This window comes from Oryx dammah, unplaced genomic scaffold (assembly GCF_014754425.2).
Source record: "Oryx dammah isolate SB20612 unplaced genomic scaffold, SCBI_Odam_1.1 HiC_scaffold_2, whole genome shotgun sequence".
NCBI lineage: Eukaryota > Metazoa > Chordata > Mammalia > Artiodactyla > Bovidae > Oryx > Oryx dammah.
Window position 1 is genome coordinate 60,795,029 of NW_024070186.1, and position 16,985 is coordinate 60,812,013.

Here is a 16,985-nt window from a genome sequence, read left to right on the forward strand (position 1 = left end):
CTGTGTACGGCAAGTATCAGACAAAACCAGACTGCAAGAAAAAGCATGAGTTCTTGAGCCTATTTTCTTATACAGAAGCTCCTATTTTATTGAATTGCTATAGTTAAAAAAAAAAAAACAGCAGTTTCTAAAGACATTGCTGCTGCTGCTGCTGCTAAGTCGCTTCAGTCATGTCCGACTCTGTGCGACACCATAGATGGCAGCCCACCAGGCTCCCCCGTCCCTGGGATTAGGCAAATAAAATAACACTCAGGGGCTTTCCTGGTGGCTCAATGGTAAAGAATCTGCCTGACAATGCAGGAAACACAGGTTCAATCCCTGCCCCAGGAAGATCCCACATGTTGCAGAACAGATAAGCCTGTGCACCTCAACTACTGAGTCTGTGCTCTAGAGCCCAGGAGCTGCAACTACTTAAGTGGAGCGCCCTAGAGCCCATCTTCGCAACAAGAGAAGCCTCCTCAAGAAGAAGCCTGTGTGCCACGACTAGAGACTAGCCCCCGCTTGCTGCAACTAGAGGAAAGCCCGCATAGCAACAAAGACACAGTACAGCCAAAAGTAAATTTTAAAAATCTTAAAAAAAAGGAATAAATAATAAAACCAAACTATATTCCTTTGCATTTTGTCTTTATTTGAAAGAAAGGGCTTTTGTGAAAGAAGAGCCGACAAAGCCCAGTGGCCTTCAACTCATCTTTTATTCTAAACATGCCCTCTAGGCTGAAAGTATCTACAGCACATGAGAGAGTGAAGTGCTAAGGTCAGTCTCTGAGGCTAGGATACACACTGGGTCAAATGGACAACCAAACACAGCAACAAACCACTGAACTTTGATAAGGTCGCAAACGGACTTTCTAGTAAAAAACTGCATATACAGGTAGACCTTGGCTAATTCCTTTTGCATAGTGAGTATTCAATAAATACACACTGAGTGAATGAATAAATGGTTTTGAAAGTCGATGTATTGTTGAGCTGTCTCCTGGTGACAGGCCACATTCCTAAGAATAATGAACAGAAAAAAAGGATAAGATCTGATGCTGAGAAAGAAGTAGCAAGATTATTTAAAGTATAGCTTCTTCTCTGATCCACAGAAAAACTGCAAAGTGGTTGGAACGAATCTTCAAAGAACGCCCAAATCTTCCTTTCTGCTTGGTCTTCCTAAGCCACTCTTTTGCTGTGCTCCTTCTTTCACTCATGACAAGTGGACAATGAAGCTCATATTCCTGCCATGACTTTTTCCTCCTCTTATACAACCTACGTTTATGACAATCCAAACAAAGTAAGTTGCACTGAAGGTCTAAAATGGCTGATACAGTTGAGTTTGTTCTCTCATCACGATCCTTTATCTTTTAATAAAAGACACAGGAATTAATCTTTGATTTCCTAGTGTCTCAGGACCTTCCAGCACCTCTGAAACGTCCCAGTGCAGCCCAACGCTCCCTGTGGTTATCCACACCTAGGGTTATGCATCAAGCTTTGTCCACACCTACAGTTATACATCAGGCTTTGTCCACACCTACGGTTATACATCAGGCTTTGTTCACACTAGGATTATGCATTAAGCTCAAAAACTTTTCACCAACCCCAAGCTATATTCCTTAATCTGACTATAAACCATAATCTGAAGAAAGGGATTCAAGATATCAGTTTAATTCCAAGCTTCGGCTTCATCAGAGGAGTTCTCTTCTAGTTACTCTACTGAAAACAGCTAAGTCACAGGGATCTATTTTGTGCCATAGAACAAAAGTCCCATATATATTATAGGCAGACAAAATACTTACAGGCTAAAATGAGGTTAAATGTTTGAAACACTCTGATTCTCTATGGTGTTATAAAGCAATTTAAAATATCTGTGGCCAAGATATAGACCAGTTAGCACTTGTTAAGTACAACTCTAGTTTGAAGAATTGCTTATAGCCAATCATGGTACACATTATCTGGTCTGGGACATATATTTTGTAGTGGCTCCTCTGAAGGGATTTGCAAATTAAATTATTTCAATGTGCTTATCATTAACAGTTTAAATAAATGACATTTATTTTGGCAAAAGATTAATTTTTAACTTGGCAGCTGTGTTCAGACAGATTGTTGTCAGGTTATTACAGTGACTAATTGTGAAAGAAGGAGGAAATTTACAGAAGATTATTTTGTTTTTAGACCTTCAAATCTGCATTTCTCCAAAGAGGCAAATAATTTTGTCAGTGCCCTGAGACACTGGGTCCCAAAGACACTGCAATGTTTGCATCTTTGTGACCTGATTTCAATAATAACACCATATGTGGAGAACTAAAAATGTTCTTTAATAGAGGAATTCTTCAAATATACTCTTCAGAGGCTGTTTTGTTGGTAAATTGGACATTTATATTTTATATATTGGATATTTATACTCCTATATATATTTATGTAGGAGTGCATCATAGAGAAACATGGTAGTATTTAGGAAAATCTCTGAACAGAGAGCTTGGAGATATGGGGCTAAGTCTGTGAGAAGACCACTAACTGGGTGTGGATTGTGCAGTTCCCACATCTGTAAGATGAGGGTATTTCAAAGTAATCATTAAAGTCCTTCGGTGAAAAGTCCATGCACCTGTGGAAAAGAGGAGGGCTTCTTGGAGAAGGAGAGAACTTCCACCTCTCCACTTAAACACTGCTTTGAGTTACTAGCAATTTTCCAGTTGATGATACAAAACATCAAGCCACAAATCAAATTTCTATCAAACATGGCAATAGGCTATAGAAACACCATAAAGTAGCTATCAACATCCCATCTGATTCTCTCTTATTTTGAAAAGAAACTCTAATAATTAAAATTTGAACTATATAGAAATGACTAAATATAATTATTTTTAACCAGAAAAAGATGACCTAAGAAAATGAACTCATGTCTTGATTTCTTTTAACATAAAAAGCTCTCAGAATACTTGTGCTTTGCCAAAAATCTAAACTACAACCAAAATAGAAATCTATTTTCTAGTAAGAAGCAAGAGAAGATTAAAAGAACATAGAAAATGGTTTAAATATATATATACATTTTTTTTTTACAAACAGGCAATGAGATATGATGAGTGAGTTTGTTAAAAAGATTCTCACTTGAATGTCATAATTTTAAACTCAAGAAATGGCTTTTGTAGCTCAGCCAGTAAAGAATCTGCCTGTGGTGCAGGAGACCAGGGTTTGATCCCTGGGTTGGGAAGATCCCCTGGAGAAGGGAATGGCAACCCACTCCAGTATCCTTGCCTGGGAAATCTCATGGGCAGAGGAGCCTGGTGGACTGTAGTCCATGGGGTTGCAAAGAGTCGGGCACGACTGAGCGACTAACACTAACACTAACTAACTTGATTTATACAAATCACAAGCCCAAAGCCATGAGCAAATTCTCTACAAGTCTCAGAGTGAGATGTTTAGGCATGCCTGGAAACTTACGAAGAGTAAGAAGACATACCTTGAAATCATATGTGGCATCTGGGTTTTCATCGCAGGCAATAACTTCTGGCGCCATCCAGTAGGGTGTTCCGATGAAGGTATTCCTCCTGCCCACTGTTCGATCAAGCTGGGCACTGACTCCAAAGTCCACTAGTTAAGGGAAGACAAATGAATAGTTTGTGATCTAAGGTCTTATACAGTGATAAAATGAATGAGTATTTTTTTATTGTGGTAAAATATACAACATAAAATTACCATTTTAACCACTTCATAGCGGACAGTGTTGTGGTATCAAGTACCTTCAGTTTCTGGTGCAACCATAACCACCATCCAACTCCAGAACTTTTTCATCTTCCTCAATTGAACCATTAAACACTAACTCCTCTTTCTCCCTCCTGTCCCAGGTGCCTTGAAAGCAACATTCTACTTTATGTTTCTATGAATCTGTCTACTATAGACAGATACCTCATATAAGTGGAATCATGCAGTATTAGTCTTTTAGAGACTAGCATATTTTACTTAATGTAATTCCTCAAAGGTTAATGCATGTTGCAGCATGCGTTAGAATGTCCTCCCTTTTTAAGACTGAATATTATTCCATTGACTGAATATTATTCCATTGTCTGTAGGTGCCACATTTTGTTTACGTTCATCTGTTGAGGGCACTCAAGATGCTTCTTCCTTTTCACTACTGTGACTGCAGTTAAATTAAATACATATACTTAATTATTTTAGATTGGAGTATAGTTGATTTACAATGTTCTGTTAGTTTCAGGTGTACAGCAAAGTGATTCAGTTATACAGATTCACAGATCTCCTCTTTTTCAGATTCTTTTCCCTATAGGTTATTACAGAGTACTGAGTAGAGTTCCCTGTGCTATACAGTAGGTCCTTGTTGATTATCTATTTTATATATAGCAGTGTGCACATGCTAATCCCAACCTCCTAATTTATCTCTCCCCCACCTTTTCCTTTTGATAACCATGTTTATTTTCTATGTCTGTGAGTTTATTTGTTTTGTAATTAAGTTTATTTGCATCATTTTTTTTCAGATTCCACACATAAGTGATATCATATGATATCTGTCTGACTTAATTTAGTATGGTAATCTGTGTGTGTGTGTGTGTTAGTTGCTCTATTGTGTCTGACTTTTTGTGACTCCAAGGACTGGAGCCTGCCAGGCTCCTCTGTCTATGGAATTCTCCAGGCAAGAATACTAGAAGGGTAGCCATGCTCTTCTCCAGGGGATCTTCCCGACTCAGGTCTCCTGCACTGCAGATTCTTTACCATCTGAGCTGTCAGGGAAGCCCATGATAATCTCTAGTGAATGTATATGTTTAAATGGCATATATTAATATAAACGGATAAAGTACACCAATAAGAAAAGTACAAGGAGTTATATCTGGTTATATCAGGGCTCCATGGAGAACCAAAAACAGGTGTTAAATAAAAGGTAAGCTTGGACCATAAAGGAGAGTGTTTAGAGGATGCAAAAAAAGTGGTAATCAGCTAAGTTTCCAGAGTCAGACTGCCTAAATTTGCATTTCATTTCTGACACTTATTCGTATGTGACCTAGTAGATAAACCTCTTGGAGGTTCATTTTCTTAATCCATAAAATGAGGATGCTGAGAGTCACATGGAATTACTGTAATGTTTAAGTGAAATCATCCACCTTCAAGCATTTTGTACATGATCTGGAACATAATAGTCTCTCATAAGAAACTGTTAATAGTGATGAGTGAACATTCTGAGGATAGCTTATGTAGTCAGTACACATATAACTGCTTTCCCTACCTAATGTATGCTTTTGTTTTAAAAGGGAATATTCATGAGATGAAAGCTTGGCCCCAAATGCTAACTAAGAAAAAAAATGGAAATTATATATTTTAACAAAAAGGCAAAAGCGAATGTTTTGGATATAAACACAGGAGATATTTAAATCTCTTTGAAAAGAAACAATCACATGGACAGTGATTCTTTTCTAGAAGACAAACTGCATATCTTACAGGATATCTGTCAATGTATGCTTTTAGTTATATACATCAAGCAGTCAAATGCATGTGGGCATTCTCTACCTTATCTGGAAAATCCCAGATTTATTGTGGGAAGGGCTCTAATGGAAAGGACCAGAGAAAAGGATTCCCTCACTGATAACTCTGGCAGACGGAAGTGGGATAATCAATATGTGTGTAAAGTAGAATATCAAGCATTCATTTTGTACAGGTGCCCTAGGTAATAATGAAATCGATGTAAATAGCACTTAAAATATAGAGGAATATAGCAGGAAATTCATTATTTTAAATGTGTGTGGATATTCTCAATTAAAAAATAAGTCATCATTGTTCTGTTACAGCAGCAACAACATAGACAAACTATAAGATATGGGAAACCGTTTCAAGGTCAGCCACTTCTAATCTAAAGGCTCTTTGCTTAAAAAACAAGCTCAGTTATTTCTACACATTGATTAAGCACAAGGTTCTGCTTATAATATAGTATACCAGTTCACTCCTAAAAGTGCTTTTAAAAAATGTTTTTTAAATAGGAAAAGAAACATGTTCCTTTCCAGTCTAGGTACAATGACCTCCAAATACACAGTGATATATTTATATTCATTATTTAAAAAGAAAAACAGCTGAAACAATCCTATCAATTCCTGTAATTCCTAGGCTCACTGGATTCTGTTCTTACCTAGTTTAACTTCTGCATTTTCAGTCAGCAAGACATTTTGCCCTTTAATATCTCGATGAATCACTTTATGCTGGTGCAGGTGACTCAGCCCCTGGAGTGACAGAGAGTTGGGAAGGGTTAATAGGAATATAAATCCAGATGCAAAAAAAAAAAAAAAAAACACATTTTGGATGTTAATGATCCAAAAAATTTAAACTTACCCAGAGATACTTTCATTACTGTATTCATATCTTTCATGTGGTCATAATTCAAATGTAGCACAATATTCATTTATTCTAAACTGCAAGCAACTGATCAGTATAAACTGAAATATACAGGCAGTCCTTATAATGCATGGTACTGTGCTAAATGAAACGCTTGCATATCAACTTTGATCTTGGGTAACAAGGAACCACACAAGCCATGATATGATTGGTTCTAACACGCACATGTTTCAGCTAACAGCACTCTGAAAAGTCAGAACCACCTATATTCGCCAGCTGGTACCTGGAACATCTACAGAGTCTGTACAGAAAACTGATTTAACAGAAGTCCCCACTTTTGGGGGCAATTTTTGAATTTAAAAGTTTAAAAGTTATCTTCTATTATATAATTTTAATTAAGCACAGTATTACTCTGACCAACCAAGAAATTTCCTATTAGCTTTAACCAATGGCTCACATTTAAAAAAGAGGAAAACAGCAATTTTTATTTCCTTTGTTAATGTTCACGATTGTCATTTTTAGTGCTTTATGATATTTGTGACTTTGTGCTCATTATGTGAAATAATTATTCAGTGACATCTCAACCTCATTGTGTTCCATTTTGCCATGAATTATCCTGACTTTGGCTTTTATGTGGTATGAGTTCTAAAAACAGACTTGTTCTAAGGTGGTTTCTCAGATACACTGTAACCTAAAAGAATCTAAAATTGGCATACTGAAGTAAATCATATTATATCAATGCTTGCGAATTCAAGCATTGGATACCCAAGTGTTGTCATTTTTATTTATTTTCTGTACTTTCCCCATGCACCGTAGCACTGCTCTGGTTGTAAATCAGGTGACCAGAAGAAGTGGGTCTGTTCATGGACTCTGTTCTATTTCCTTGGCCATTTGCCTATCCTTATGACAATACCACCCTGTCTTAACTACTCAGCAACTTTATAAGAAGTCCTGAAAACTGGCAGCATAAAATTTTCACCTTTGTTCCTCAAAATTGCCTTGATTATTCTTGGCCTTTTGTTATTTTCATATGTTTAAAAAATCAGCTTGTATATCCACAAGTGTATCTAGAAGGATTTGAAGAGGCAGTTTATGATACCAAGGATCAGACTGGAGAGAAATAACATCATTACAATACCAAACATTCTAATTTATGTAATAGTTTCATGTTTTGTTCCCTTATATTAAGAAGGCAGAACAAATAAATAAATGTCAAGCAGATCTAGTATAGGAATGTTCAATGGACATACAGTAGCCTCCTTATTAATAGCAAGAGATAAGTAAACTGATCCAAACAAACTAAAATATGACTAGGTATCTTCCTGCAGTGACCTCAGCAAATATGACAGCTGTGCAGACTGTCTGACGCTGGAATTTGTGGGCAAAACTGGGCAGATGGGCACATTCTTGCCCAACTGTTTTGACTGATTTTAGAGATTGTCTCAAAGAAACTTTTTAAGGTAAAATCAGTTAAACTAGGTTTTATGTACTAAAACGGCTAACGTCATACAAGCCTAAATTAGTTATACACTTTCACAAGTTGAAAACTCAAAACAAGTGACCAAAATATCCTTAAACAATCCATCTCCTAAGTAGAAAACTATCTCTATGATCTAAAATCAGAACTCCAACTGGAAACTCCATAGGAAATAAATCCCAGGTTAAGGGAAATCACCCAACTAACCCTTCAATGAGAGTGCACATGCCTATTCCGTTTTTTTGTTGTGTGTGTGCTCAGTTGTATGTGACTCTTGGCGACCCTATGGACTGTAGCCCGCCAGGCTCCTCTGTCCACGGGATTCTCCCAGCAAGAATACTGGAGTGGGTTGCCATTTTCTCCTCCAGGGGATCTTCCTGACCCAGGGATCGAACCTGTGTCTCCTGCATTGTCGGGCAGATTCTTTACCACTGAGCCACCCGTGAAGCCTATTCAGAATGGCTCTCCCTTCATAACAGCAGACCACAACACATACCACTGCCACCATCACTGTTAGAATAAACCTCTAAGGAGGTTTTCGACATGAATTATGGAACGAATTAGTGGAAGGTCAGTGTCAACTTCAATACCTCCCAAGGTTTCCCGTGTTGTCACTTACTCGTAAGATCTCCCTGCAGATGTACGCAATCCACTCCTCCTTCAATGTGTTACCTTTTGTGTTCTTGATCAGGTCAGTGACAGAGCCCGCACCACAAAACTCCATCACCAACTGGCAAAGGAAGCAAATAGGCCATTATTATAATTATACTTCAAGACTTCCACTGTGTTAAGAAAGCATAAGGTGTCCAGTTGGTTGCTTTGGAATGCCATTTCTGCAAAGAAAAAGTGATCATAAAATGACATATAAAATAATTTTTTATTTTTATTTTTTCCCCAAATGATAGATTTTTTTTTTGATGTGGACTATTTTTAGAGCTTTTATTGAATTTTGTTACAAACATTGCTTCTTTTTTTAATGCTTTATTTGTTTGGCCTTGAGACATGTGGGATCTTAGCTCCCTGACCAGGGATTGAAGCCTCATCCCCTGCATTGGAAGGTAAAGTCTTAACCACTGGACCACCAGGGAAGTCCTGGAAAGATTATTTTTAATTTTCCAAACTAAAAATTACAACTGGAAATTGAGGAAAACCATATTCTAAGTATGTGTTTTAAATGAGGGCAGCTAGGTTGGTTCAGACGGAATTGAGACTATCCTTGTGGTTTTACTTAGCGGTCAAGCCCATCTTTCCTATAGAAGTAGGCTCACCCCCCTCTCTGAAAGAGCTGTGGTTGTCTAGGCAATCCCAAGCCAGAACAATAGAAGTGCACACTGTTTATGTTATTGGTTTGTAAGTGGCACTGTAAGCTGTCAGAATGAGGACTATCTGCTTTTAATTAACTTCAGCAAATGTTCCCAAGAGGCTGGACATATCAGATAAATTCACTAAACAATAAGCCCTAATTTAGCACCTTTCATCCAGAAAGCTCCAAGTTCTCTATAAATATAAACTCATTACAGGACTCAGCAACTTTATAAAATAGGCAGAAAATAAACATCTCCCTTACTTAATGGAGAAGTAGAGACTAGAAGAAAAAAAGCAATCCATCTGCTTTTACATTCATTGTCTACATTTAGAAAAACACATCCATTTCCATACATTCTCCATTCTTCAAAAGTCTTCAGCAAAAGTCAACTTACTAGGTACCTTTAAACATAATTATAAGAAAAGAGTTTAGGATGACTAGCAATCAGTCTCTGACTCGACACTAGGAACAGAACTAAAATAGAGACATAATGAAATTACACTGATGATTTTGGCTTTGTCCAAATGTGCATTCCTAACATCAGCACCACGTCACCAGGTCCTAAAGATAACCCATTAGGCTACAACAAATCTCTGGGCAGAAATAACATTCTTTTTTTCTCCCTAAATGCCCAGGTGAAACTAAAAAAATTATTTTAAAAACTCATAAAATTAGTTTTCTGAATGAGTTTCCAATGTCATTCTGATTTGTCTTCTTATGATTTTATAAAGCATAACAAAACTCTCCATTCTTCTCCAGAGAGCTGGTGAAAGTACACAGATCGATCAGGGGCTCTTGTAAAGAAATTTGAAAAGTGCCACACAAGACCATGCTTCAGCCCCCCCCCAAAAAGCTGTAAAATTATCATTTATGAGAGCCAGGAAGCTATGAAAGACTATAAGATCATGCTAGAAAAGATCAAAGAGTCAACTTTAAGAGGTCTCACTGGCCAAAATGGGATAATCTGAGAATCAGAAGCAACTGACAAAGAATTAATCTCAAAAATATAAAAGCAGCTCATGCAGCTCAATTCCAGAAAAATAAATGACCCCATCAAAAAATGGGCCAAAGAACTAAACAGACATTTCTCCAAAGAAGACATATAGATGGCTAACAAACACATGAAAAGATGCTCAACATTACAGAGAAATGGAAATCAAAACCACAATCAGGTACCATCTCACACCAGTCAGAATGGTTGCTATCAAAAAGTCTACAAACAATAAATGCTGGAGAGGGTGTTGAGAAAAGGGAACCCTCTTATGCTGTTGGTGGAAATGCAAACCAGTACAGCCACTATGTAGGACAGTGTGGAGATTCCTTAAAAAACTGGAAATGGAACTGCCATATGACCCAGCAGTCCCACTGCTGGGCATACACACTGAGGAAACCAGAACTGAAAGAGACACGTGTACCTGAAAGTTCATTGCAGCACTGTTTATAATAGCCAGGACATGGAAACAACCTAGATGTCCATCAGCAGACGAATAGATAAGAAAGCTGTGGTACATATACACAATGGAGTATTACTCAGCCATTAAAAAGAATGCATTTGAATCAGTTCTAATGAGGTGAATGAACCTCAAGCCTATTATACAGAGTGAAGTAAATCAGAAAGAAAAACACCAATACAGTATACTACACATATATATGGAATTTAGAAAGATGGTAACGATAACCCTGTATGCGAGACAGCAAAAGAGACTCTGTGGGAGACGGCGAGGGTGGGATGACCTGAGAGAAGAGCACTGAAACATGTATATTATCCTATGAGAAACAGATCATCAGTCCAGGTTTGATGCATGAGACAGGGTGCTCAGGGCTGGTGCATTGGGATGACCCTGAGAGATGGGATGGAGAGGGAGGTGGAGCGGGGTGCGGTTCAGGATGGGGAACACATGTACACCCATGGCTGATTCCTGTCAACGTATGGCAAAAATCACTACAATATTGTAAAGTAATTAGCCTCCAATTAAAATAAATAAATAAATAATTTTAAAAATAATAATAACTGCAATGTCTTGAAACACATGGAATATGCTTAAGAAAATGCATTGATAAAAACATCCCCTCAAAAAGAATATAACTGGCACTGATTAAAGAAACTGAAGAGCCAATTTCTTATACTGAAACCAGTAAACAAAGGGAAAAACATCAAGAATTTACACTGCCTTTCTTTTACAAGTTTTACTACTATGATTACATAATAAAAGAGCTACAACTTTTCTTCACAAAACCAATATTTCATCTGATAAATGAAAAGGACATAATGGAATCAGAATATCACTATTTCACAACCTCTGATAAATTAGTGGATTTAAGCACCAATCATCAATGGCTGCTCACATAAAAAGAAAATAACCAGCTAAGATTTATCTCTTGATTAGAGTAACACAACATCACCTAAGGAGTAATCGTGCCTAAAACAAAGCAAAACAAAAACCCCAAACTAAACCTGATCAAGCATCTAGTTCCAGTTACCAATTTATAGGAAATTAAGAGGACTGAGGAGCAAGCACATTCCATGATGGGGGTACAATCAATAAAACCCAGGATAAAAACTCCCAAGAGTGAATGGCCCATTTGCCTCAGCAAATATATATAACGAAAGAAGAAGAGATGGAAGAGAAATTTGTAGGTTTAATAACATTTAATACGGTCTACTAACAAACTGCAGTGAATGCAACTTATCTGGACACTAACATTTTTTCTTTTAAAGTTGTTGAAATTTTTGATAACAATCTACAGTCTAGATATTTGCTGACATCAAACAAATGTGGTTGACATCTTTTAAGGGTGATAATAGTATTGTGGTTATGTGAAAAAATAATCATATTTTAGAGAAGCATCCTGAAGTATCAATACTAAGGATAAAATGATATGGTGAGAGTCTCTTCTACAAATGAGGCTGGGTCAACTGGATATCCACATGTAAAAGAATAATGTTGAATCCTTACCTCATATCACATATAAAAAATTATCTCAGAATGAATCAACAATATAAATATAAGAACTAGAACTGTAAGAGTCTTAGGAGAGAACAAGGGGTAAATTTCCACCACCATGGACTTGGCAATGGTTTCTTAACTTTGACACTAAAAGCACAAACAACAACAACAAAAATAAGTAAAAGGAGAGAAATTAGATTTCATCAACATTAAAAATTTTGTACATCAAAAGACATTATCAAGAGGGTGAAATGACAGCTCACAGAATGGACAAAACATGTGCAAATCACATATCCAATAAGGGTCTAGTATCCAGAATATATAAACAACACTTACAACTCAACAAGAAAAATATAAACAACACAATTGAAAAAGGGGTGAAACACCTGAACAGGCATTTCTCCAAAGAAGATATACAAATGACTAACAATCACATGGAAAGATGCTCAACGTCAACAGTCTTTAAGAAAATGCAAGTCAAAACCACAATGAGATACCACTTCACACCCTTTAGGATGACTATAATTTAACTTAAAAAAAAAAGTAAAACAGAAAATAATGTGTTGGCAAGAATGTGAAGAAATTAGAACGCTCCTACATGGTTGGAGAGAATGTAAACTGTGGCAAACAGTTAGATGGTTCCTCAGTAAGTTAGAAATACCATATACATATATATAAAAGAAATAGCATATGACCTAGCAATTTCACTTCTAGGTATATACCTAATCCTCAAAATTGGAAACATGTGTTTAAACAAAAACTTGTATATGAATGCTCAAAGCAGCACTGTTCACAATATACAAAATGTGGAAATAACCAAACTGTCCATCATCACAGATGAATAAATAAAATGTAGTATATCCATACAATACAGTATTATTCAGATATGTAAAGGAATGAAGTACTGATGCATGATACAATGTGGATGAATCTTGAAAACATCATGATATTAATACCTGAAAGAAGCCAGAAGAAGAAAGCTATATGTTGTATAATCCACTTACATGAAACATCCAGAATTGGCAAATCCGCAGAGAATGAAAGCACATTAGTGGTTTTTCAGGGGGAGGGAAGAATGGGAGTTGCAGCTTAAGGGGTAGAGAGTTTCTTTCTGGGGTGATAAGAAAGTTTTGGAACTAGACAGGAGTGATGGTTGCACAACACTGGGTACTTAATCTCACTGTTACACACCTTAAAATTATTAAAATGGCAACTTTCAGGCTATGTGTATTTTACCAGACTTTTTCTTTTTTTAGAAAAGATGAAATTTGTTTCAAAATAACAGAAGGGAGGAAGTAGATGGGTGTATAGATGGGGCAGGATTGACAACTGGTTGACGATTGCTGGGGCTAGTTTGGGGCACATTATACTGTTCTCTAGTCAAGGCTATGGTTTTTCCAGTGGTCCTGTATGGATGTGAGAATTGGACTGTGAAGAAAGCTGAGCGCCGAAGAATTGATGCTTTTGAACTGTGGTGTTGGAGAAGACTCTTGAGAGTCCCTTGGACTGCAAGGAGATCCAACCAGTCCATTCTGAAGGAGATCAGCCCTGGGATTTCTTTGGAAGGAATGATGCTAAAGCTGAAACTCCAGTACTTTGGCCACCTCATGCAGAGTTGACTCATTGGAAAAGACTCTGATGCTGGGAGGGATTGGGGGCAGGAGGAGAAGGGGACGACAGAGGATGAGATGGCTGGATGGCATCATGGACTCGATGGACCTGAGTTTGAGTGAACTCCGGGAGTTGGTGATGGACAGGGAGGCCTGGTGTGCTGCGATTCATGGGGTCGCAAAGAGTCGGACATGACTGAGCGACTGAACTGAACTGAACTGATACTGTTCTGTCCATTTTTGCATATTTGGGGGATTCTCTATAAATACAAAGTTAAAGAAAATCCTATTTATGTAAACTGTGTTTCAACAGCAGCAGGGTGGACCAAAGAAACATCCTTGGGTAGAGAGAGAACATTTTCTTCTAGAGAGCAAAACATGTTTGTGTTCCTTTTCCAAATCCCATTTTGAAAAGCAAGTGACCATACGCATCCACAGCTCCTGCATCTGCTGGAGAAAATGCCCCAGCGTTGAGCTCTATTAGGCCACGTAATTACAGTTCCCAAGGAAAGCAGTGGAAGCCCACTGACTCCAGTCTTTCAAAATTAGATTGGACAGAATACTTTCAAATATTCAGTAGGAAACAATCCCGTGCTAGCCAGGCACTAATGTCAGTGATTTCTATAATTTGCTTCTCCATTCAGCTCCAGCTGAAGGCTGCTAAGTTCTTTTCAACTCACTATGGAACAAAATGATTGTTAAATTAGGTAATGGGATTTTTTCTTTTTTAAAAAAAAGAGAGAGAAAAAAGGAAACCAGCATTTGCTAGCAGTCGGTTCCTGCAGCCTCACAGCAACACTGATAATTACTGCCACTGCACAGTGGGGACCCTCCTTCACCACAAGTAACCTCATCACATTAATAAACAGAAACAGGGCTCAACATGCCAAGCCCAGCAGCGATAAGTCAATAACTTCACATCTTGCAAAGCAAGAAATAATGCATCATTAATATTTTCCCTGAAAGAAAGTCCTCAAAGAGTTGACACTGGGGCAACAATACTTGCTAACATTTACTGAGAACCTACCATGTGCCAGGCACTGGGCTGAGTGGTTTGCACTTCCCGTTTCATTCATTTTGCTTCCTCTCAATTCCCTTTTCTTTATTTATTTGGAAAAGAAGCTTAGTTTTGGTCCCCAGCCTTAATCATGGTATATATACTCATTAAGTAACTAGAGCGGGTTGAAAGCATCATACTTTCTCAGTTACTAGCTATATGACCTTGGGCATATTCCCTAACTTCACTGGATTCAGCACTCCGCCACCATCACTATTAAAACAAAAGCATCAGCCTTACATAGTTGATATGAACACTGTCTTACAGAATATAAAGCTTCTGGTAGCCAGAATTCTCAGATTCTATTATTTATCCATTCTTTGGTCTGTTTGCCTTTATTAAAAAAAAAAAAAATCCAGCTTGGAAGACAGCATTAATAGCTTCTCAAGATCCACTTCACTTGGATGGTTAGGAAATGGCCAAAAGGGCACCTATAAAGGGCACTGGGCACGTGTGCTTCTAAAACTTCTATTAATGAAAGAGGACCAAGGACGCAGCTCTTTTTCTTCAAGCTTGTATCACACAGCAAGAAGACACATAGGTGCATCCCAGGACACTGGAGCTTTTTATTTGGCAGGTTGGAAGATGGTGGGAGACGTTTAAAAAGAATCTTATATTTGAAATTCTCACTCACTGTCACCTACATAACTGGGTCAGAAGATGAAAATACACATGCATGTTACTTGGGAAGACAGGAGGAAGGTTAAGTTGAAGGTGAACACAGAACTGCGCTCAAGCACGATGGGGGCTGGGCCGGGGCTGTACCTGGAACCGTGTCAAGGAGAAGATATTTAAAAAGCAGCACAGTGTGTATAGTGCAACCCAGTTATTAGGGAGAAGGTTGCTTGGGTTGTTGAACGTGGGAAGCTATTTCTATCTGAACTAAAATGATAAAAATTTTAAAACAAAGAGTTCTAGCATATTTCACACTTTGCACGGTTGTTTATCATGGTTTTTTTGGGGGGTCTGATGAGCAGGAGGTTTTCTCTTAGAGCTTGTGGGATAAGGAGGTTGTTTTCTTTTAATGCCCTCCTGTTCATTCTTCCTCCTTCAGGACAGTACAGAAGTCAAGGATCTCTGGCCTTAGCGGATCTCAGATGGAGTGTCCGAAGCACTATCTCAGCCCTCCCTGAGGTCACCCCCTAACTGGGAGGGGCGTGGGTTTGGAATCAGCAGATGTGGTCACTTTTAACTTGCCCGTTCCAACCCTAGTCACCTCTGAAAGAATTTTAAAAGGTCTATTCTCAGAACCAGCCTAAGAGGCTTAGGATGATTTCTGGGGTCCCAAAGGAATTAACTCACTTGCTAACAAGAAACAAAGTTTTAAGGTATTTTAAAACTGCAGGACTAGCCCAGACTGTCTTGATAGCAACGTATTAACCCAAATGTCACTAGTCAGTCACCCACAAGAAGAACGACCACTAACAGATTCCTTCCCTTTTATAGTAAAAGGGGAGATGAGAGATAGGACAGGAAGAGGAAGGAACAAGGGGATGAAGGTTGGCCTAAAATGATAGGACAGGAAGAGGAAGGAGCAAGTGATGAAGGTCGGCCTAAAATGAAGGAAGTCTGCACCCAGGGCTTCCCTGGTGGCTCAGGGGTAAAGAATCCACCAACCAATGCAGGAGATGCAAGAGACCTGGGTTCGATCCCTGGACTGGGAAGATCCCCTGGAGAAACAAATGGCGACCCATTTCAGTATTCCTGCCTGGGAAATCCCATGGACAGAGTAGCCTGGCAGGCTACAGTCCATAGGGTCACAAAAGAGTCGGATACGACTCAGTAACTAAACAACAACAACTGCACCAAGCGACTGCACAGACAATCTAAGAAAAGGGAAGGAAGATAAACTTCTAAGAATTCACAAGTCTGTAAAGGATCAGCCTATTGACCTTGAAGGTCCAGAAACATCAGCAAGGCACAGGATATTTGTATCATGTGTAGCTGGGAACAGCCACAGATCCCATCTGCATGATTTACGAAGGTATAAATAAAACCCAGACTCAGTACTTTGTTACAGAATGCAGCTTCATTTGCCAAAGGTAGTTTAAGTTGCAAAAAAAAAAAGTGTGTACAGAGGTACAACAATTGCTGGGTATACATTTATCATTTCAATCAACTGATGGAAAGGTAGAGCAAACTGTTTTGCTGTAAAGCAACAGCAAAACTGTTGGCAATTTCAAATTGGGAAACCAACTGAGAAACCTAAACAGGTTTTTGCATTTATTTTTAAACCAGCATGTATTTGGGGAAACAAAAACTCCTTTGGCTTCTGAAT

The 16,985-nt window shown here is 38.2% G+C and overlaps 1 protein-coding gene across 10 annotated transcripts in view; it reads right to left on the minus strand.

The window, feature by feature from the left end:
• The window catches only part of TNIK (TRAF2 and NCK interacting kinase), a 400,746-nt gene that overhangs the window by 130,723 nt on the left and 253,038 nt on the right, over nucleotides 1-16,985 (minus strand). For all 10 annotated transcript variants that reach the window (XM_040248755.1, XM_040248731.1, XM_040248749.1 and 7 more), the window contains exons 5-7: nucleotides 8,406-8,516; nucleotides 6,107-6,197; nucleotides 3,437-3,567 (exon numbers count right to left, since the gene is read on the minus strand). In XM_040248755.1, the coding sequence (XP_040104689.1) occupies nucleotides 3,437-3,567; nucleotides 6,107-6,197; nucleotides 8,406-8,516 (333 nt within the window). The remainder of the gene's footprint in view (nucleotides 1-3,436; nucleotides 3,568-6,106; nucleotides 6,198-8,405; nucleotides 8,517-16,985) is intronic.